At 37.8% G+C, this 23,015-nt stretch overlaps 1 protein-coding gene across 4 annotated transcripts in view; it reads left to right on the top strand.

Moving 5' to 3' along the window:
• The window catches only part of PIBF1 (progesterone immunomodulatory binding factor 1), a 220,522-nt gene that overhangs the window by 132,272 nt on the left and 65,235 nt on the right, over positions 1-23,015 (top strand). For 3 of the 4 annotated variants that reach the window (XM_070408953.1, XM_070408951.1, XM_070408952.1), the window contains 2 exons: positions 2,705-2,795; positions 19,825-19,927. In XM_070408953.1, the coding sequence (XP_070265054.1) occupies positions 2,705-2,795; positions 19,825-19,927 (194 nt within the window). Of the gene's footprint in view, positions 1-2,704; positions 2,796-17,769; positions 17,892-19,824; positions 19,928-23,015 lie in introns of those variants that run through there. The other variant, XM_070408954.1, reaches the window with a different exon arrangement.

The following is a 23,015-nucleotide window of genomic DNA, read 5'->3' as shown; positions in this document are numbered from 1 at the left end:
GCTACCAATCTAGGTCACCTTTTTCTCCATTATTGGAATTTTTCTTCTACAATGTTAGCAGCAACAACAAAAATCTATTGGTCATATAACCCACCTGTATTAATTTCTTATTGACTGTAAAATAAGTGCCGGACTCCTTAGCCTAGCAAACAAATCCTATTCACAGTTAGAACTAAGCCTACCTTTGTACTCGAGACTAACTCCAGCCACTTTTCTCACAATTACTAAAACTTCACAGCTCTGACTTTACACATATAATTCCCTCCTGCACTTTCTCTATGAATGCCAGTCTCCCCACACCTTTCTAATTCCTTTAGCATGGGGAAAATGGTGGCACTGAGCTCCTAAGACACTTAAAACTCTTTTTAAAAATATGTTTTTAACCTAGCCGGTTTGACTTAGTGGATAGAGCATTGGCCTGCAGACCAAAGGGTCCCAGGTTCGATTCTGGTCAAGGGCATATACTTTGGTTACAGGCTCCTCCCCGACCTGGGCCCCTTGCAGGGTGAGGATTAACAACAACAAATATATATATATATATATATATATTGTTTTTATTCTAACTTCCAATGTGAATGGATAGAGAAGAGCCTAGTTTCTTGATCTTCATATATATATATATATATATATATACACATATATACATATATATATATGTGTATATATATATATATATACATATATATATGTTTTTATTGACTTTAGAGAGAGTGGAAGGGAGAGGGAAAGAGAGAAAAACATCAATCAGCTGCCTCATGCACACCCTTCACTGGGGATTGAGCCAGTAACTCAGGCATGTGCCCTGATTAGGAATTGAACCAGTGACTTCTTGGTGCATGGGACGACACTCAACCACTGACCCACACCACCCAGGCTATAGCCATAACTTTTTAACTACCATTCACCATGTTGTATAGTACATTGTTTTTGTAATTAAATCATCACCAAAATAGTTATCCCACGAGTTATTAATCCAGTAAGTATTAAAATCCAATTTAAGATGTCCATTAGTATCTAGCTGATGGGTTTTTTAAGATGTTAACTAAATTTACCCTTTCCCTTCTGGATTTAGAACTGCATATTTAGGAGAGACAAGAATAAGATAGATATCTAACTGCCAACTCTAATTCCTATAGAGCTAAATTAGAGAACTCAAATTTTTAAAAAATATATTTTTATTGATTTTGAGAGAGAGAGAGAGAGAGAGAGAGAGAGAGAAACATCGATGAGAGAGCAACCTTGGCACCTGCTCTGACCAGGAATCGAACCAGTGACTTCTTAGTTCCTGGTTGATGCTCAGCCGTTGACCACACTGGCTGGGCATAGAGCTCAATTTTTATCTGAAGCCATGATAGCTGATATATTGCCAATGGCATATATCATTTCTTGCTTTTACATGTCCCTCACAACTAATAATTCTACCTCTGAAAACTAATCTTGGTTCACCTTGAAAAATAGGGACAAAATTGAAGGAAAACATTTAGGAGTATTCCTGAAATTTTTACTGTACTACAGAAGGACAAATCAACAAATAAGTGCATATTGAATTTGTAATGCCAATTTACAGTAAAATTGTCATTACATTTAAACTTTTTAGCTATAAAATATTAACCTATTAGTTAAAATTCCTTTTGGGAATTGGTGTGACAATAGCAGAATTTAGAAGGAAATGGTTTTGCTGAAACTTTTTTATAATTAAAAAAAAAGTCCATCAATACGTTCTTAGTGCTGCATATTTTCTTCACAGAGTATTCTATTTAAGTGCTTAATTTCATTGTTACACGTTAAGGTACAGTTGTTCTACTGATAAAATAATGAACATCTTTTCTAATTAAAAATAGTCATTTCTTTTTAAAGAAGGAAAGTAATAAGATTGATGTTATTACTTTTTTATAATTACACTAGAGGCCCGATGCACAAAATTCATGTGGGGGTCCTTCAGCCCAGCCTGCACCCTCTCAAATCCGGGACCCCTCGGGCGATGTCAGTAAGACATCCCTCTCACAATCCAGGAATGCTGGCTCCTATCTGCTCGCCTCCCTGCCTGCCTGATCGCCCCTAACTGCCTCTGCTTGCCGGCCTGATTGGCCCTAACTGCTCCCCTGCCTACCGACCTGATCGCCCCTAACCGCCTCTGCCTGTTGGCCTGATTGCCCCCTAACTGCTCTCCCCTGCTGGCCTGATCACCCACTAACTGCTCTGTTCTGCTGGCCTGATCGCCCACCCCCTAACTGCTCTCCCCTGCTGGCCTGATCGCCCCCTAACTGCTCTCCCCTGTCGGCCTGATCGCCCCTAACTGCCTCTGCCTCAGCCCCGCTACCGTGGCTTTGTCCAGAAGGATGTCCAGAAGACATCCGGTCTAATTAGCGTATTACCCTTTTATTAGTATAGATAACATTTTTATGCAAAAAGGCTTTCATTCATTTAGAATAAAACATCTGTATTATTATATTTTACAACAAGAAAACTTAACATGGCCTATGATGTAATCCCTTATACCTTTTAAAAATAAATGGAACAAATCCAAGCAAGTATATACTTTAGGAAATATGCTTCTGCTTACAAATGGCCTGTTTGAGATTACACATTAGCCCTTTTTTAATATTCTTTTGTTCCCTAAGTCATTATTATGACCTCTTTTATTTTGCCATCCTTCTTAAGGGAAAAAAACTATTTCACATTATACACTTTTAATATTTTCCAGTTGAAAATGAAGATGAGGCTGAAAGGGTTCTTTTTTCCTATGGCTATGGTGCTAATGTTCCCACAACAGCCAAAAGACGACTAAAACAAAGGTAAAATCAATATATATTTGTTTTATTTACCTATTTGAGCTAAATGTAATTACATTATACTTTTTGATAGTGTGCTGAGTTGCATGACAAAATAGTTACTTTCTTCTTAGTATGCATAAATATTAAATACCTCACAAAATAAAACACAGTAGGTAATGCTCTTGTCTGTTTGGCTCAGTGGATAGAGGGTCAGCCTGCAAATGAAGGGTCCTGGGTTCCATTTCAGTCTAGGGCACATGCCAGGATTGTGGGCTCGATCCCCATTAGGGGGCATGCAGGAGGCAGCTGATCAATGATTCTGTCTCGTCATTGGTATTTCTATCTCTCTCTCCCTCTCCCTTCCTCTCTGAAATCAATAAAAATATATTTTTAAAAAAACACAGTGAGTAATAATGATGCATTTTATGTATTTATAAGTGAGTTTAATGGTCAGTAGAGTAGAAGCATACTAGAGCCCTAACTGGTTTGGCTCAGTGGATAGAGTGTTGGCCTGCAGACTGAAGGGTCCCAGGTTCGATTCTGGTCAAGGGCATGTTCCTTGGTTGCAGGCACATCCCCAGTAGGAGGTGTGCAGGAGGCAGCTGATCGATGTTCCTCTTTCATCGATGTTTCTAACTCTCTATCCCTCTCCCTTCCTCTCTGTAAAAAAATGAATAAAATATATATTTTTTTTAAAAGCATACTAGAATTTCTCTAGAATTAGATTCATGATGACACCATTTTAATTTTATTTTCAGATTAATTTCAAGTGAATTACAAATGATTTTGTACTAATAATTTTCAGTTAAAATTAATTAATTATGCTTTATTTTCCGCTCTTTTTTTTTATTCACCTGCCTACATTCCTTGACATATACTTGAGAGAACAAAAGAGAGAGAGAAGGATAGATGGAGATAATACAAATGTTGTAGATTAAAAGTATAAAAGACTTTGTAAAGACCAAGAAAATTTTTGAAAGATACATTAGTTATCTTGTGAGATACTACTTAAAGTACACTGAGAGAAAATTGTACTTATATTAATCAGTTTTCTAGTTGACCTAATACCTACCTCCTTTAGCTCGCCTGAATTCATCCTGCTTTACAAAAACATCTCACTCCCCCTTTCACTACCATTATCAAGTCTAATTGTTTCTACCAGACTTCTAAGCCCTTCCTAGTGGCCCACCTCTCCAGCCTTTTCTGCCTCTTTACACAGAATGAGAGTAGTATATATCTCTGCCTTTAAACATCTGATTTCCTCATATTGTATACAAAAGAGCTTTTCTCTTATCTCAGTAGCACTCATTTTTCCTATTATTTCTTCAACTGGATGGAAAGTTCCTCAAGGTCAGCAACTACATCTTGTTCTTGTTTATTCCCCACTGTCTCTGCCTTGTAGATACCTAGTAGAATTGTCTCTTCATCTGAGTATTTGAGGACTCAAAGCTGCTTGTTTATCTTTTATTTTAGTATGAATTGATTTAAACCTTTAGAGACATTACACATTAAGAAAAACAGTCCATCTTAACAGTACTTTTGTAGAAACTTTGAAAATGGCTCAGAGAATGAAATGTCTTTATGGCTATCTAATAAGATATAGACCATTTTATGAGAAGAGTTGCTTAGAATTTGTGTCCCTTGCTGGTTAAACTAAATACCTGAAAAATTTAGATCAAGTATAGATTACTAACAAGTATCAATTAGTAGTTGGACTGGTTCATTCTGTCTGGTAAAGATACAAGTATTTCTGAATTATGTATTATTTGAAAAATGGGTTATAGTCCCATCACATTCCCTTTCTTTCCCAAGTCCCTCCAGAGATCACTAAAGATAACCTAGTATGTTTTGTAATTTCCAGCATATCTCTCTTTTTTGAGTATTATGTTACCTAGGGAGAAATAAAAACGTAGGTTCGTGGACAAGTGATTTCTTTATCAGTGGTAAATGATCGCTAAAATACTAAATATTGAAATTTGAAGGAAAAATTCCATTTTCTTCTCTATTTTAGCATCTGAATCCTTCAAAAGAATCTTGTCACAGAAAAAAGAAAATGTTACTATTGTAAGCTTTCTTTCTTTAGCCCAAATACTGAGTTTCTCCAAAATTGAAAGCAAGTATTGCTTATTTTCTTAAAAATTTCCAAACCAGATATTAACTTCTTAAAATTTAGAGTGAAGATTTAAGGAACCACAACTGATTCATATTCCAATAATCTTAACTGTCCAAATATTTCTAAAGATTTTATCACTGAGCTATCTGTGTGCCTTGAACAAGTGCCTAATGTGCATGCTATTAATATCTCCTACCAGCTGGTGCCAGACATTCTTCTAATGGTGAACCAGAGGGTTATTTTGAGGAAGTGCTTCTCAGGTCATCTAAACTGAGTGAAGGAAAAGTAAGTCTAGATATGCAAGGAGGACATTTATGCATTCCTTTGCCCATTCATTCAACTTTAATTGAGTGCCTACTGTATGCACAAAATTGACCAATGGCACAGAAGATCCCTGTTTAGGGTCTGGTGCATTTTTTAAGTTTGCAAAGTCCATATTTGATTTCTTATTGGATATTTGTAAAGAAGTCCATAGCTTTGTGCTCTGTTTAAATTAAGGTAAAAGCAATATATCCTTTGAGAAAATCTATATTTGGGATTAAAGCAATAGAAACTTGAGGTATATTATAAAACAGCTTAGTTAGAACAGCAAATGAAATATTTGCATAATAAGGTTTTCATTATACCTCAGTTTATACCAAAATATATTAAAATTTCAAAAGAACTTATTTCCTGACTAGTACACAATATATTCTATTCATACTAAATTGGATTTGCAATCTCATATATTCAACAACCAATTTAGGTATTTTAGTATCATACCTAATTGGAGGGGATTACTTATTATAAAAATAATACATGTTTATTTTAGAAAATTAGGAAAATCCTGGTAATTCTACTGTCTAAAGATATTATTCAAAAATGTATACAGATATATATTTTTTCCTACATACAGTGTAGAATTTTATTTTTTTCTTATAATTCTACCTTGAACATTTTATGTCATTGAATAGTTTTTAAAAAGATAAATTGTATTGGTTATCCAAAACTTTAATTTTTAGGCCTTCTGTATTTGAGTGCCATATGCTGTTAATAAATTGGATAGCCATTGAAATTTTTCATTAGTTGCTTATTGCTACCCAAGCTATTTTATGAAATTAAAATGAGAAAATGGATGCAAAGTTCACAGAGTGCCTGGCATAGAGTTCAGTAAATATTAGTTTGTTATGCCAATTAATGTTTCTTAAAGTAAATTGCATAGTTGATTTTTGAGCCAGTGTACAAAAATGTTAACTAGGCACAATTTGAGTTTTTATTTATAACAATTTTGTTTTAAAATGTTAATGAGACTTCTTGAAATAATTAGTAGAGACACACCCTAGACATGAAACTAGTTTTGAGATTCACTTTCTTTGCTATCAGTCAGTTTCTTTCTTTCTTTCTTTCTTTCTTTCTTTCTTTCTTTCTTTCTTTCTTTCTTTCTTTCTTTCTTTCTTTCTTTCTTTCTTTTCTTCCTTCCTTCCTTCCTTCCTTCCTTCCTTCCTTCCTTCCTTCCTTCCTTCCTTTCTTCCTTCCTTCCTTCTTTCTTTTCTTTCTTCCTTCCTTCCTTCCTTCCCTCCCTCCCTCCCTTTCTTCTTTCTTTCTCTCTCTCTCTCTCTCTCTCTCTCTTTCTTTCTTTCTTTCTTTTTATTGTTTAAAGTATTACAAATAGTAGTACATGTTTTCTTTTATTCCCCATTGACCTTTGCCCAGCCTCCCCTACCCCCCGGCACATGCCCTCACCCACCCCACCCCAGTGCCTTGCGTCCATTGGCTATGCTTATATACATGCATACAAGTCCTTCGGTTGATGTCTTACCTCCCACCCCCCCAACTTAAGACATACTGTAATGCCAATCTCCAATAAGGAAGTGGCAAAAATCGCTTTTCAAAATTCGTTTGCAAAATAATTACCCAAAATGTCTGTTAAGCACATCATAATTAGTAAATAAGGCTAATCGCATTTTGAAGTTTCAATAGAGATTGAACAATAAATATTATGTTAAACTCTTCTGAACAAGGTTGTGGAAAGTTAAAAGAGCTTACACAATTACAGAAGATTAAAATAAAATGGGCACTTCTTGACTTGACTAAACTTGAAAATCTGAAGTAATGTTTTTGTTTCGGTCATGATTACTTTGAAAATAGCAAACAAGATTTTCTGGTTACATGTTTTGGTTATGCTCTTTAACCTGGGTAACACCCAGGCACTAACATGGTCTTAGTATGTGCTTCTCTATTTGTTTTCACAGATCTGAATGTGAAGACTTCTCTTCAGGTTTTTAAACCTTTCAAATTGCAAGATTAATGCATACTGTAGACCTTTTATTTGGGTTTCTATCTAATTTTATAAAGAGCTTTAAGTTGAAATTTTCACAGTTGCCTGAGCTTCACAACAAAGGAAAAAATAAAGCCGGGGAAACTTTTATTTCCTCTGGGAAACATTTCCTCTAGCAAATTTTTGTGCATAACAAAAATTTGTTTTCTTCGCCTTTGTTCTCATATGTACGAATTTTCATTTTTATCTTTAGGGAAAGCTGCACTTATTTCATATGAGTTGGTTTTAGGACTAGTCCTTTAAAAAGTTGATGCTAGTCTATTCATGATCAACTTGAAAGTTCAAACCTACAGAAGAAACTAGGGAAAGTCTCATATAACATAGATAATCAGCATGTGACCTCCTGGTTCATAGGTTGATGCTCAAACACTGACCTACACTGGCTAGACAGATGCACCCTTTTTATGAACCCTTTATTCATGCCAGGCTTATAGGGATAGAACTCTTACCTGCTAAAACTGAAAAATATATAAAGCCAAGTGTTCTTTCAGACCACATAACTAATTAGCAAGCATATAAGTAAGTATACTTGTTTATTTGGAGTTCTGATAATAGTAAGAACCATAGAAGGACTTGGGACAGACCATCAGTCCTCCATTATGCTTTGGCATCTTAGATATAAATAGAGATCTGCCATGTTCATATTGGCTGGGCTAATTTTTATGAAATTGTGTGTAATAATTGGATGTACTGACTGTTATTGACAGATCCAAGAGAATAACTTACATAAGAAGTAATGAGAGTGCTAAGAGTTACCTCTTAGCAGAATAATTTTACCAGATAACAGGTGAAATTTTGGTTTCATATTTAAATACAAAATCATACTCTGTTGTACTAGATTCAGTTTATGTGAATCTTAATCTTTACAGGTAAAAATCACATGGTAATTAATATAAGTGCAAAGAAGAATTGTGTGTTGTACCTACTTAATTGTCTCAGTAGATAGCCTGTAAAAGCAGTGGTTTCTTGAGGAGTTCAATAGTTCTATACAAAAAGATAAGTAAATAACCTTTACTTATTTTCCCTGACTGTATCCATAGTTACTCATTATAAAGAATTTGGAAAGGATTTGTTTTTATTGTATGTGAATTGTAGTTAAGGAGACGTAAACTCCAGTTGAGCAATTCTTCATTTGTCTTGCTTTGAATTTCAATTAAACTAAACTCCTCCTCCTCGCTTCCAACTTCTAACATCTAAACAATTTCTAAACAGAATCCACCAAATCCCTCACCACAACAATATGCCACATTTAAAGATTTTGAACGTTGGAACATGGAAGAGGTGAATTGGTATCTGTGACATTTGCCTTCTTCCCTTATTACCTTTGGGTACTTATTACTAGTTCAATGCTTAGATGCTGAACATTAGTTGCACTTTAATATTGACACTCTGTAACCTTGGAATATGCTTTCTAGAAATATATTCATCTGAACAAAATTTACTTAAAATAAATTCAATTAGGAAAGATGTATTGAGTGTCCACTCCGTTCAATACACACTACAGGGGATAAGACCCCTCTCATCACATAAGTTGCATCTATTGGGAGAGAAAAGATGAACACACATGAAAAAAATATCAAGAAACGTCCAAAAATATGTCATTTAGTGCTACACTGTGTTGGAGATGAACATGATCAGTGGATGCTAGTCAGAAATTGAAGAAGTCGAACTTAAAAGGAGTCTTTAAGAAAAGGTGGGCTCTCAAGTAGTCAAATAACCTATCTTCTTTCAAACTGGAGGAACAGCAGAAGTATAGTGGAAAAAGCATACAAAACATATTTGTGGGACATTAAGTAAAGTAGACATTAGTGGAAAATAAGGTTGGCTCAGTTGAGATTATAGAAGATCTAGATATTTTTAAATAATTTAGATGGAGAGTAGAATTAACCATGTAGGTAAGACTTGAAGTGGGTAGGGGAAGGATATAAATATCAACTCATTAAATAAGAATTACAAATATGTGACAAACATATGAAGATGTTTAACCTCATGAATAAAGAACTTCAATAATATTCTATTGTTTATTTATAGGTTTAAAGATTGATGATGTCCAGTGTTGGTTAGGGTCTGAAGAAAACAGAGGTCTTATATAAAGTTCACTCATTCAGTAGTTTATTACTGAACTATTGTACCAAGTATTATTCAAGGCATTTAGAATACATTAGAGAACAGAATAAGTAAAAATTACTGTACTTGGAGAATTGTATTCTAGTTCATGAGAATTTAAACTTGTACAATCTTTCAAGAGGAATGTTTGAAAAATTATAATGCACATGTGTTTTAACTCAGTCATAATGCTTTCTGAGGAAATCACAGTGTAAGGAGTGGAAAGTTGTATATATGCATTTATTTAGAACTTTCCATAGGCAAGCCACTGTTGTGAATGCTCTAATTTGTCTTTTCATTGATGAGTTCTTTATATTTTATGGGTACAAATCCCTTATTAAGATATATAGTTTGAATTTTTTTCTCCCATTCTATGGGTTGTCTTTTCACTTTCTTGATGGTGTCTTTTGAAGCACAAAACTTTAATTTTGATGCAATCCAGTGTATTTAATTTTTCTTTTGTTGCTTGTGCTTTTAGTGCCATATCTGAGAATCCTCTAACAAATGCAAGTTAATGAGGATTTATTTCTCAGTTTTAGCTCTTATATTTAGGTCTTTGATTTACTTTTGAGTTAATTTTTTATATCGTGTGAGATAAGGGCTTTGTACTACTTTTAATGTAGCTACTAGACAATTTTTGTATTGTGTGTGTGGCTTATATTATACTAGAGGCCTGGTGCACAAAAATTTGTGCACTCGCGGGGGGGTCCCTCAGCCCAGCCTATGCCCTCTTGCAGTGTGGGACCCCTCGGAGGATGTCCACCTGCTGGCTTAGGCCCGATTCCTGGGGGATCGGGCCCAACCTGGCAGTCAGACATCCCTCTGGCAGCCCGGCAGCCCTCAAGGGATGTCCACTTGCCAGTGAGGAGCAGGCCTAAGCTGCAGTAGAACATCCTTAGCGCTGCTGAGGAGGCAAGAGAGGCTCCCACCACCACTGCTGTACTGGCAAGCATCAGCCTGGCTTGTGGCTGAGCAGAGCTCCCCCTGTGGGAGTGCACTGACCACCAGGGGGCAGCTCCTGCATTGAGCGTCTGCCCCCTGGTGGTCAGTGTGTGTCATAGTGACCAGTCATTCCCAGTCATTCTGCTGTTAGGGTTAGTTTGCATATTACCCTTTTATTATATAGGATAGAGGCCTGGTGCACGGGTGGGGGCCGGCTGATTTGCCCTGAAGGGTGTCCCGGATCAGGGTGGTGGTCCCGCTGGGGTGCCTGGCCAGCCTGGGTGAGGGGCTAATGGGTGTTTGCAGTCTGGTCACACCCCCTTCAGGGTGGGGGTCCCCACTGGGGTGCCTGGCCAGCCTGGGTGAGGGGCTATGGCTGTTTCCAGGCTGGCCACACCCCCTTCAGGGTGGGGGTCCCCACTGGGGTGCCTGGCCAGTCTGGGTGAGGGGCTGATGGCTGTTTGCAGGCTGGTCAAGGTCCACCCCCAGTGGGGACCCTCACCCCATGGAGGTTTGGCCAGCCTGGGTGAGGGACTGATGGCTGTTTTCAGGCTGGCCACACCCCTTTTAGGGTGGGGGGGTCCCCACTGGGATGCCTGGCCAGTCTGGGTGAGGGGCTGAGGGCCGTTTTCAGGCTGGCCAAGCCCCCCGGCAACAGAAGCTCCCAGCCTCTCTTTTTTTCTTTTTTTTTTATTCTGGGGTTTATTTACCTTCTATAATTGAAACTTTGTTGCTTTGAGGGGAGCTCAGAGCCACCTGCGGCAGTGAGGAGGGAAGCCTCCTGCTCGCTCCAGCTCTGTGGCCACAGCCGGCTGAAAACAGGTATCTGGGATTTATTTACCTTCTATAATTGAAACTTTGTTGCTTTTGAGTGGAGCTCAGAGCCGGCGGCAAGCTGGCTTCCTCCATCACTGGAGCAAGCAAGCCTCCTGCTTGCTCCAGCTCCGTGGCTGCTGGCCGCTATCTTGGTTGGGTTAATTTGCATATAGTCACTCTGATTGGCTGGTGGGCATGGCTTAAGGTGTAGCAAAAGTATGGTCAATTTGCATGTTTGTCTATTAATAGGTAAGATTTCTATTGGACAAAATTGGACTAGACCAGTGATCTCCAAACTTTTTTATGTGAATCCCTATTGGGGAAAAAAATTGAGCATGCACCCACCAATAAATATATATTTATAAATTACATATTTAATATAATTATTAATATATTATAATTAACATATTGTGTATATTATAATATGAAACCTACACAGAAAATTAAAACTTACAGATACATAATAGTAAAGTAAATGTAAATAATATTTTCCACACTTCAATAGATTATTTCTCCCATAACTACTTTTGGAGACCACTGGTCTAGATTATAACCTTAACCTTATCTAACTGCTTCAATTCTTCTTCCTTCTCAAAACCATCATCCATAATATTGATAAAGGACTCTCTCAAGTGCAGAGATGATCATGTCATGCCTAACCAACTGAAGGATAAAATTTAAACTCGGCTTGTCATTCAAGGCCTTTCATCATATATCCCTCACTACGTGCCATATGTTTTATCCATCACTACCATACTGCTTACAGTTTTCTCCAGGATATCATTCTTATGCTTTTCCCTCTACCCAGGATGCTATTTCTCTGCTTCTTCACCAGATTGATGAGCGTTGGTATTTATTTCTGTGTGCCCATTTAGCACACTACAATAATTTTTTTATTTTCCCACCTTCCTCAATAGAATGTTAGATCCTCCAGATCAAAATTGTGTATTCTTAGTACTTGTATAGATTATAGGCTTTTAGTAAATGTTTGTAAAAGGAAGTGTTTGTGAATATCTTACTGACTTAATGACTATGTTTCTTCTGATTCAACCTGCCTTTCTGCAGTCATTGATTTTCATGATCAAGAAAAAAATTGCTCATTTTGCTCATTTTTATCATTTTTGTTTAATTGTAAGTATTACAATGATCAAAAATTGTACTTCTTGTTTTTCCTGTGTGTTCTATGTGCATAAATACATAATTTTTAAAGAAAAATCTTCACAATATTAATTTTTATCTTGTTTTCTTTTTCTTCCTTTTTTTTTTTTCCTTTTTTGTCCCCCATCAAGCATTATGGGCTAAATGGGTCATTTAGAGCAACCTGAGACCTTAATATCATTTCTGATATATCTATAAGATGTGTTTTGCTAGTCTTAAACTGACTTGGAAGTGAATTTTTAAAATATGATCAATGGAACAATTGGAGACCAATTGTACCAGTGTCTTTCACATTATAACCATTATGCATCATAAATAACATCAACATTCATAACAGTAGGCACAGTCAAAAGTCATTCCCATCAACACCAGTTCCTAGAAAGTTTTTCTCAATAAAATACTACTATAAGCTAGTAATCAGAACACTGTGGAACACATATATAAGCCATTTTTAAAATCATCAGCTATCTTCCTGCTATTTACAGTTAATTTTTCTCATTCAGAATCTCCAACCAAAATCAGGGAAATTCTTAGTAGAAGGAGGTAGCCCTGATGTTAGGACTTAAGTACCAACATACCAAGAATTTCTTGAATTCAGTGGTTTATAGCACATGATATTTTGTATTGATAAGCGGTATCACACCATATTTGCATAAGAACATTATACAGTTTCCAAACAAAACAAAAAGCACCCAAACCTTATGAGTTACTTAGTATTTTTAAACTTGATGCCTCCAAGTTATTGAAGAAGTTCAGAATGTTGGTAATGAATGAGCTTTGCATCTCATTATTTTCTTGCATCCCCTTTCTTCCATTTCTTCTGTAACTGATTCTATGCAAGAACATTTGACTATGTTCATTTTTCTGTACTGAACATTACAAAATGTGGTCTAGCCCTAGCCAGTTTTTCCCAGTGGATAGAGCATTGGCCACAGACTGAAGGGCTCTGGGTTCATTTCTGATCAAAGGCATGTACCTCAGTTGTAGGCTTGATCCCTGGCCCTGGGAGGCAAACAATTGATGTGTCTCTCTCATATCAATGTTTTTCTCTTTATGTCTCTCCCCCTCCTTTCCACTCTCTCTAAAAATTAATGGAAAAATATCCTTGGTTGAGGATTAATGAAAAATATCTATATATACTAGGGGCCCAGTACACAAAGATTCGTGCACTGGGTGGGCGGGGGCGGGGGGTCCCCCTCAGCTCGACCTGCACCCTCGCCAATCTGGGAGCCCTCTTCAATCTGGGAGTTTCTGTCTGTCTTTGCAATCATATGAGCGAATTGTCTGAGACCCCAACCCAGTTTGGTTTGTTGCTCACAGAATAATAGAGGCTTTTTTTTTTCTTTGCTCCATTAGTGGAGATTTCCTGGGAGTTTTAGGATATCTTCCCTTTAATTTTTCCTTGACACTCTGATTTAACTTATATCTCTTACCTTTGCTTTCCCTCCATCCCCAACCGCAACAGTAACTTGCTCCAGGCTCACTTTGCTGTAGTGCAGCCGTGGGCAAACTATGGCCCGCGGGCCGGATCCGGCACGTTTGAAATGAATAAAACTAAAAAAAAAAAAAAAAAAAAAAAAAAAAGACCGTACCCTTTTATGTAATGATGTTTACTTTGAATTTATATTAGTTCACACAAACACTCCATCCATGCTTTTGTTCCGGCCCTCCGGTCCAGTTTAAGAACCCATTGTGGCCCTCGAGTCAAAAAGTTTGCCCACCCCTGCTCTAGTGTCTAGGACAGTGATGGCGAATCTATGACACGCATGTCAGAGGTGACACACGAACTCATTTTTTTGGTTGATTTTTCTTTGTTAAATGGCATTTAAATATATAAAATAAATATCAAAAATATAAATCTTTGTTTTACTATGGTTGCAAATATCAAAAAATTTCTATATGTGACATGGCACCAGAGTTAAGTTAGGGTTTTTCAAAATGCTGACACGCTGAGCTCAAAAGGTTCGCCATCACTGGTCTAGGAGATCCGTCTGCCACCAAAACTACTATTCCCAGAATTCCTGGTGCTCCCCATGCTCTGGGTTTTCCCTGACCAAGTGAGCCACGTCCCCCAATCCTCTGGCTCTCCTGCTCTGCTCTCCTTCCGGAGACCGAGGGAGCCACGTCCCCCCAAGGGAGCAACCAAGGGAGCCATGTCCCCCCAAGCTGCTGGCTCTCCCACTCTGCTCTGTGTATGTAAATTACCCACCATCTTTGTTGGGTTAATTTGCATACTTCTCATTGGCTGGTGGGCATGGCTTGAGCATAGCAGATGGATGGTTAATTTGCATATTTCTCTTTTATTATATAGGATAGTCTATACCTTCAAGATAACATCATTGAGAAATTACTATGTACAGAAAGACCCTAATGCTGAGCTTTGTGGGAGACAAAGATGAAAAGACTTATTCCTAACACTCGTGAAGGATGAGAGATAATAAAAATATAAGATACCATCAAAGTTTTAAATTAGCCAAAAAAACCCCACAGAGCTTATGATAGAAAATACAGATGTTTGCAAACATATTATCTAATCAACAGATTTAAAATGTTGATGTGATATAAAATTAGTATTAAGACTCATTTTGCTTGTAGAGATCTTATTTTAGATCGAATTTTAGAGAAATTGGTATATTTTTTGTTGGTGGTGGTAATGTTGTTAATCCTCACCCAGGGTTATTTTGCATTGACTTTTAGAGAGAGTGGAAGGGAGGAGAGAGACAGAGAGAGAGAAACAGTGATGTGAGAGAGACACATTGATTGGTTGCCTCCCGCACTCACCCCTACCTGGGGCTGGTATCAAGCCTGTAACCGAGGTACATGCCCTTGACCAGAATTGCACCGAAGACCTTTCAGTCAGCAGGCCAATGCTCTAACCACTGAGCAAAACCAGCGAGGGTAGAATTTGTTATATATATACTTTTTGTTCTTATTTTTTTAATTAAATCTTTATTGTTCAGATTATTACAGTAGTTCCTCTTTTTTTCCCCCATAGCTTCCCTCCACTCGGTTCCCACCCTACCCTCTGCCCTTACCCCCCTCCCCCACTGTCCTCATCCATAGGTGTACGATTTTTGTCCAGTCTCTTCCCATACCCCCCACACCCCTTTCCCCCCCAACAATAGTCATTCCACTCCCTTTCTATGCCCCTGATTCTATTATATTCACCAGTTTATTCTGTTCATTAGATTATTTATTCACATGATTTTTAGATTCACTTGTTGATAGATGTGTATTTGTTGTTCAAAATTTGTATCTTTACCTTTTTCTTCTTCTTCCTCTTCATAAAGGATACCTTTCAGCATTTCGTATAATACTGGTTTAGTGGTGATGAACTCCTTTAGCTTTTCCTTATCTGTGAAGCTCTTTATCTGACCTTCAATTCTGAATGATAGCTTTGCTGGGTAAAGTAATCTTGGTTGTAGGTTCTTGGTATTCATCACTTTGAATATTTCTTGTCACTCCCTTCTGGCCTGCATAGTTTCTGTTGAGAAATCAGCTGACAGTTGTATGGGTACTCCCTTGTAGGTAACTGATTGTTTTTCTCTTGCTGCTTTTAAGATTCTCTTTGTCTTTTGCTCTTGGCATTTTAATTATGATGTGTCTTGGTGTGGTCCTCTTTGGATTCCTTTTGTTTGGGGTTCTCTGCGCTTCCTGGACTTGTAAGTCTATTTCTTTCACCAGGTAGGGGAAGTTTTCTGTCATTATTTCTTCAAATAGGTTTTCAATATCTTGCTCTCTCTCTTCTTCTGGCACCCCTATAATTCAGATATTGGTATGCTTGAAATTGTCCCAGAGGCTCCTTACACTATCTTCATATTTTTGGATTCTTTTTTCTTTTTGTTTTTCCAGTTGAGTGATTTTTGCTTCTTCGTATTTCAAATCTTTGACTTGATTCTTGCGATCCTCTAGTCTGCTGTTGGAACTCTATATAATATTCTTTATTTCAGTCAGTGTATACTTAATTTCTAGTTTGTCCTTTTTCATAACCTCGAGGGTGTCACTAGATTTATTGAGGGTCTAACTAAATTTATTGGCAGTTTCTAGAAAATTCTTGAAAAACCTTAAAAGTGTGGTTTTGAACTCTATATCCAGTAGTTTGCTTTCCTCCATTTCTGTCATTTGTGACCTGTTTCTTTGTCTCCGCATTTTTTATGCTTCCCTGTGTTGATAGAGTGACTTTCTGTGCTAGGTGTCCTATAGCGCCCAGTGGCTCAGCCTCCGCAGTTACCTGATTTGGACACTTTTGGTGCACCCTTTGTGGGCTTTGTGCACAGTCTTGTTGTAGTTAAGCCTTGATTGTAGTTGGTATCACTGGGAGGAATTGACCTCCAGGCCAATTGGCTGTGAGAATCAGCTGTGTCTACAGTGGGAGAACTTCTGTGCTGGAGACACCCTTAGGGACAAGACTTGCTTCAGTGGGGCCTTGGTGCTCACTGAGTCTGCCCCCTGAATGTATGCTTTATGGATCTGAGAAGTTGTAATCTAGATGGTCCCACTCTGACCACTGGATACACTGGCTCTTGGATCTCTAAGGAGGTGCTAATTTAGCCTCTGCCTGAGGCTACCCAGCAGTAGCTATGGAGAGATCTGCAGATTCCTCTTCTTTGTTTGCTGTTTTGAGGTGCCCAGATGAGGCCCAGCTGTGAAGAAATGCAAGCTGCTGTGGGGCCTTGGGCCTTCTTTTGGATGTTCTGGGTCTCTCTGACCCAGCTGCAGTTAGTTAGGTAATTTTAGATCTCAAAGGGCCAGGCCATTCATATGCAAAAGCCTCTGCGCACAGCTTGGGGGGGCAGGGTCTCAGGGAATCAACAGGGCGGAGCAAGCAGCTATGGCTGATCCTCAGCCCTGCCCTAAGAGGCCCCGGGTCTCAGTGCCCTGGTAATCGCTGCAAGCACCTCTGAGAGAAAGCCGCCCTCGAGTTCCGACCGATGCCAGACAGTCCAGTTTCTCCCCGTATGTCCCCAAAGACTCGCCTGGAACTGGAGTTTAGAGCAGTCAGGAGCTTGTGTCTCCCTCCCAATTGAAAAAGACAACCGCGTCCTCAGCTGCCAGCCCTTTCCTAATGCACCTCTGTACCTCTGCACTTTACTTCCGCACCTCCTCTGAGTCTCAGTGTGCTTTTCTCTTTCCTTCTAGTTGTAGAATTTCCACTCAGCCAGCCTTCCTGTGGTTCTGGGTGATGTCCTTTTTTGTCTTTTAGTTGTATTTTTGAAGTGGTTGTGGGAGGCAGCAATTTCCGGTGTTTACCTATGCCGCCATCTTGATTTCTCCCCAGAATTTGGTATATTTTAGATTGGGGGATAGAAAATGGGTATCCAAAAACTATAAATACCTTAAAAATCTGTAAAGGAAGAAAGTAGATTAGTGGTTCCCTAGGTCTGGGCAGGGAGGATGGGGAGTGATGCTAATGGGTACAAATTTTCTTGGGGGCTAATAAAAATGTTCTAAAGTTATAGTGATAGTTGAACAATTTTAAATATACTAAGTACCATTGAACTGTAAACTTTATTTTTTTAATATATTTTATTGATTTTTTACAGAGAGGAAGGGAGAGGGATAGTTAGAAACATCGATGAAAGAGAAACATCCATCAGCTGCCTCCTCCACACCCCCTACTGGGGATGTGCCTGCAATCAAGGTAAATGCTCTTGACCGGAATCGAACCTGGGACTCTTCAGTCTACAGGCCGACACTCTAGCCACTGAGCCAAACTGGTCAGGTGAACTGTACACTTTAAATGGTTTGACTTCATGGTATATATATTACATATCAATAAAACTTTATATCAATAAAGCTATTTTTTATTTTAAAAAAAGTGATTTTTTAAAAAACAGGGACTATGTCTTTTTCATCTCTAACTTCAGCTAATTACTAAGACAAAATCTTATGCCAGTTGAAAAGATAGAAACTTAGATGTGAGCATATCTAAATATGTACCTAATTTACTATATGAATTTTTACCAGACCTCATCTTTTTTATTTGGAAAAACAAGAACAAGTTCTTAGAAATAAGTGTGTAAGATGATACTTAGCATTATTTTAGAGTTTTGTCTGCATTTCTTTATCTGATGTTAGAAAATACTAGACTTACATCTCAAAGGGAAGGTGGGGGTAGGGGTGGGAGGTGGGGAGGGATTAACCAAAGAATTTATATGAATACTAGAGGTCCGATGCACAAAATTCATGCAAGAGTAGGCCTTCCTTCCCCCAGCTACTGGCACCAGCTAGCTTCCCCTCTGGCACCCAGGTGCCAGGCTTCCCTCGCAGCCCCAGCTTCGTCTGGAAGGTCATCCGGAAGGACGTCTGGTCTAATTAGCATATTATGCTTTTATTATTATAGATATGCATAACTCCTTGGGCACAGACTATAGTGTGGTGAAGGCCTGGGGAGGGGACAGGGATAAGTGGAGAGGATCAATGGTGGGGGAGGGCAAATATAATACTTTCTACAATAAAGATAATTTTTTAAAAATACAATGGAATTGTTTTTGTTCTATAGTTTTATTTAGAAAGAAAATGTTTTATTTCTTATCATGGTAAAACATCCTGTCTTCTTGGATTCCTTTAGGTTTTGCATTAGTAGGTCAACTCAGAAAATGAATATGTGATAAATATGAAACTTTTAAGTGTTTGGAACTACAGAGAGGGTCTTTGGAGCAACATGTCTTCTCAACATAATTAGTTATTCTTAAAAGAATTATGCCACTTTTTCTCCCTAGTAATTAGGAGAAAGGATTTATAGCTGAACTTTTTAAAAATTGTGTCTTAAAAAATGGAATTAGAACATTTCACATGTAATGTGATTTTAAATTCTAAAGATAACCTAGCCCTAACCGGTTTGGCTCAGTGGATAGAGCATTGGCCTGAGGTCTAAAGGGTCCCGGGTTCTATTCCGGTCAAGGGCATGTACCTTGGTTGCGGGCACATCCCCAGTGGGGAGTGTTCAGGAAGCAGCTGATCGATGTTTCTCTCTCATAGATATTTCTAACTCTCTATCCCTCTCCCTTCCTCTCTGTAAAAAATCAATAAAATATATTTTTTAAAAAAAACTAAAGGTAACATAACTTTAAAGGTTACACTCAGTACAATAGACATTTTTCACTTTTTACACATCTTTTCCACCTCTACTTTCAATAGAAAATTTATTTAGTTGTGTTTTGTATTATAAAATGCATCATGTTGTCTGAGGTAAACACCGATTTTTTTTCAAAGTGCAAGCTTATTGTTTCAACTAATTGCCTAATTTGTTTGTAAATGGGGAATTTTTATAAAAATGGAGAAAAGCTGTAAATTGCTATCTTGTGGTCTTTTAAAGTAAGCATCGTAATGTAGCAATGGTACAATCCATCTCTGTTCTAATCAATATATTAAAGTTATGTTATTAAGGAGATTTTAATGTTACTTTCAAAATTCTGCATTGTAATATTGCTCTTTACTGTTGACATCTGAAAATATTTGACTACATATTTTTTCTGTTAATATTTTAGTGTTATTAGGAAATGGTAAGTCAGTTTTCAAGCACACAAACACTTTGTGAATATTTTAGATAGCATTCCCTTTTCTAAGCATTATTTTTTTTTATTTCATTTGCCTAGTGTCCACTTGGCAAGAAGAGTACTTCAGTTAGAAAAACAAAACTCGTTGGTTTTAAAAGACCTGGAACATCAAAAGGACCAAGTAACACAGCTTTCACAAGAGGTAAGTAACTTGAAAGAAACACATATATAAAGAATCACAGTGTTTGTTTTAAGTCCTTGTTATTCCTTTGTGTATTTTCTGAGAAGTTTAAAAAAAAAGTTGTCTGATAGTAGAAAATGATTTTACAATTCATGAAACTAACTTTTAATGTTAAAGCCTTAGAAAACAACTTACAGTATATGGCAAAATTAAGATCAAAAGAGAGATTAAATGCCCAGACTAAATATAAATGCAGACTAGACAGACAGAGCTCTGATTTCTGGAAATATCAACTGGCAAAACAAGTTTGACAAATTTTAGTGGCATTTTAAGTTTTTAACTAAAGCCTCATTTTTAAAATAGATTTGCTTTTTTGCTTCTTTAATTGATTAAAAAAGTCACTTAACTACTAAACATACTTAGCTTGGTATAACCTCAAGTTCTCACATTCTTTGGTATATGATAGTTCCCAAATTATTTATTTTTAAAATCAGATTTTTTTTATTTTCCTTAGCCTTATATTGTATCATTTAAAGAATATATAGTTGAAGTAGTTGAACCTTGAGCAGTGCAGAGGTTAGGGTCACAGACACACACACCCTCCCCCGACCCCAGTTGAAAATCCCCATGTAACTTTTGACTTCCCCAGAACTTTTCTATAGATAGTTGTCCCTCCATAGCTGCTGGGGATTGTTCCAGGACACACACACACACACACACACCCCAAAATCCCCAGGTTCTCAAGTCCCCTATATGAAATGACGTAGAACAATGCATATAGTTGCCCCTTGGAACCGCAGATTCCCAATCTGGAATGTGAAACCCAGGGAAACAGAGGGCTGACTGTATATTTATTGAAAAAAATCCTCATATAAGTGAACCGGTACATCAAACCCGTGTTGTTCAAGGGTCATATACAGTGGGGCCTTGACTTACGAGTTTAATTCATTCCGAGACTGAGCTCGTGAAGGAGCTCATTAACTCAAATTACTCTATCAACTCAATGCAAAAAATCGGCCGAGAGACAGCTGGTATCTCAAAAAACTTGTCAGTCAGGACACTCGTAAGTCAAGGCCCCACTGTATATGTTTTACATACTGTTTTCAATCCTCTTGTTACTTAAATCAACATCTAATTACATTTTTCTGTAATTTTGAAATTCAAATAATAAAACAAAGCCATAGAAGCCACTTCACTAGTGTTCCTTTTAAAGTAGTATATTAAAAAGTATTAAAACAAAGCACAGCTGGCGTGGCTCAGTGGTTGAGGGTCGACCTGTGAACCAGGAGGTCACATAATAGTGCAGTGCCTGACACATAGTTAATGCTCAGGGTGGAAGCAGTACTGTGCTGGCAAATGTTAACAGCCAGCTCTCCAGAGAGAGGTGTGAGGTAGGGATGGCTCTGATTTGTAGCATTTGGTTATATCTGTGGTATAAATATTCTCACCATGACTAACTTCAAGCTGCCAACATGTTACTGAACATGGATGGAGAGGAGAAGAGATGCTCAGTAGCACACCATTACATAATACTTCCACCATGCAAATACAGTGGACATATGTAAGTGCAAGAGCAGAGATAATAGTAAAAAATAGTAAAATAATTAAACATTGATCAATTTTTAAGTATATATTTCTTATTTAAATAAAATTTATTTTGTTTTAAATCTAAATAAAGTTTTAATAATGGTGGCATTCAACAACCAGCTCACAAAATTCCTCAAAATTTACCAATCAGCTCTTAAAAACTACAAGCCAGCTGCAGCACATTGCAGGGTCAAACCATGGAAGGCTATGTAAATAAATGACTAAAATACTGAATGAATCTCTGCTTGATAATATGGTGTAGATCCCTCGTCTTTGTTTTATTTTCAGAATAACCTATCAAAAACACTTCTTAAAAAATAAATATTAAAATTCATATAAACTTCTATGTATTTATGTCATTATATTATTTTTCTTAAGTAATATAATTAACACCTTGGAGCAACATTAAATTGTTTTTTAATTTAAAAAACTACCTTGCAGCACTTCAGTTCATTTAAATAGGAATTTCTAAATGGATACACACTCCTATACAAATTGTAAGGGGAAAATATAGGAAATTAAATTAAGTAATGAAATTAAATTTCAATGAAATATAATTAACTTTACATGAAGCAATTTTTTAAAAACTTGTCTAATATTGAGAAAAATATTGAAATATTGAAATATTTGTGATTTGAAATGCTATGGTGTGTGCAATTTGCTTTAAAATATTCCAGATGGCCCAGATGGTGTGGCTCAGTGGTTGAGTGTCGACCTGTGAACCAGGAGGTCTTGGTCAATTCCTAGGCACATGCCCAGGTTGCAGTCTCAGTCCCCAGTGTGGGGCATGCTAGAGGCAGCCAATCAATGATTCTTCTCTCATCGCAAATGTTTCTGTCTCTTTCTCTCCCTCTTCCTTCCTCTCTGAAATCAATAAAAATATATTTAAAAAAAAAAAAAAATATATATATATATATATATATATATATATATATATATATATTCCATAAGGAAGAGTGGGAAAGGGTTCAATAGATTTAAAAGATAAAAAGCCACAGCCCTAGCAGGTTTGGCCCAGTGGATAGAACGTCAGCCCAAGGACTGAAGGGTCCATGGTTTAATTCTGGTCAAGGACATACACCTTTACTAGAGGCCCGTTGCATGAAAATTCATGCACTGGAGGGGGGTTTCTCAGCCCAGCCTGCCCCCTCTCACAGTCCGGGAGCCCTCAGGGGCGGAAGGTGACCGGGCGATCAGGGGAAGGTGACGCCCCCATCACACCTCTGCTGCTGCCACTGCTGGCAGCGCGAGCCTCAACCAGCCCTGATTACCTGTACTCGGGTGGCCCTGGGCAGCTGGGCAGCCACCATCAAGGCTTACCTGCACCTTGGGCCGGCCCTGGGGGGCTGAGGGGACTGGGGGACTCCAGAGGCAGGCGCTCAGTGGGGCTGAGGGGACTGGGCGCTGCCATCTTGTGGCTGTGGGTGCCGTATCTTTGAGGGCGTGGCAGTCAGCATACTCCCTTCTTATTGGCTGTGGGCGCTGCCATCTTTGAGGGCGTGGCAGCAATTAGCATATTCCC

Source organism: Myotis yumanensis, unplaced genomic scaffold (genome assembly GCF_028538775.1).
Source record: "Myotis yumanensis isolate MYYU_CA2020_CCGP unplaced genomic scaffold, mMyoYum1.0.hap1 SCAF_3, whole genome shotgun sequence".
NCBI lineage: Eukaryota > Metazoa > Chordata > Mammalia > Chiroptera > Vespertilionidae > Myotis > Myotis yumanensis.
Note: the sequence above shows the minus strand (reverse complement) of the source record. Positions and strands in the feature narration are given on the sequence as shown.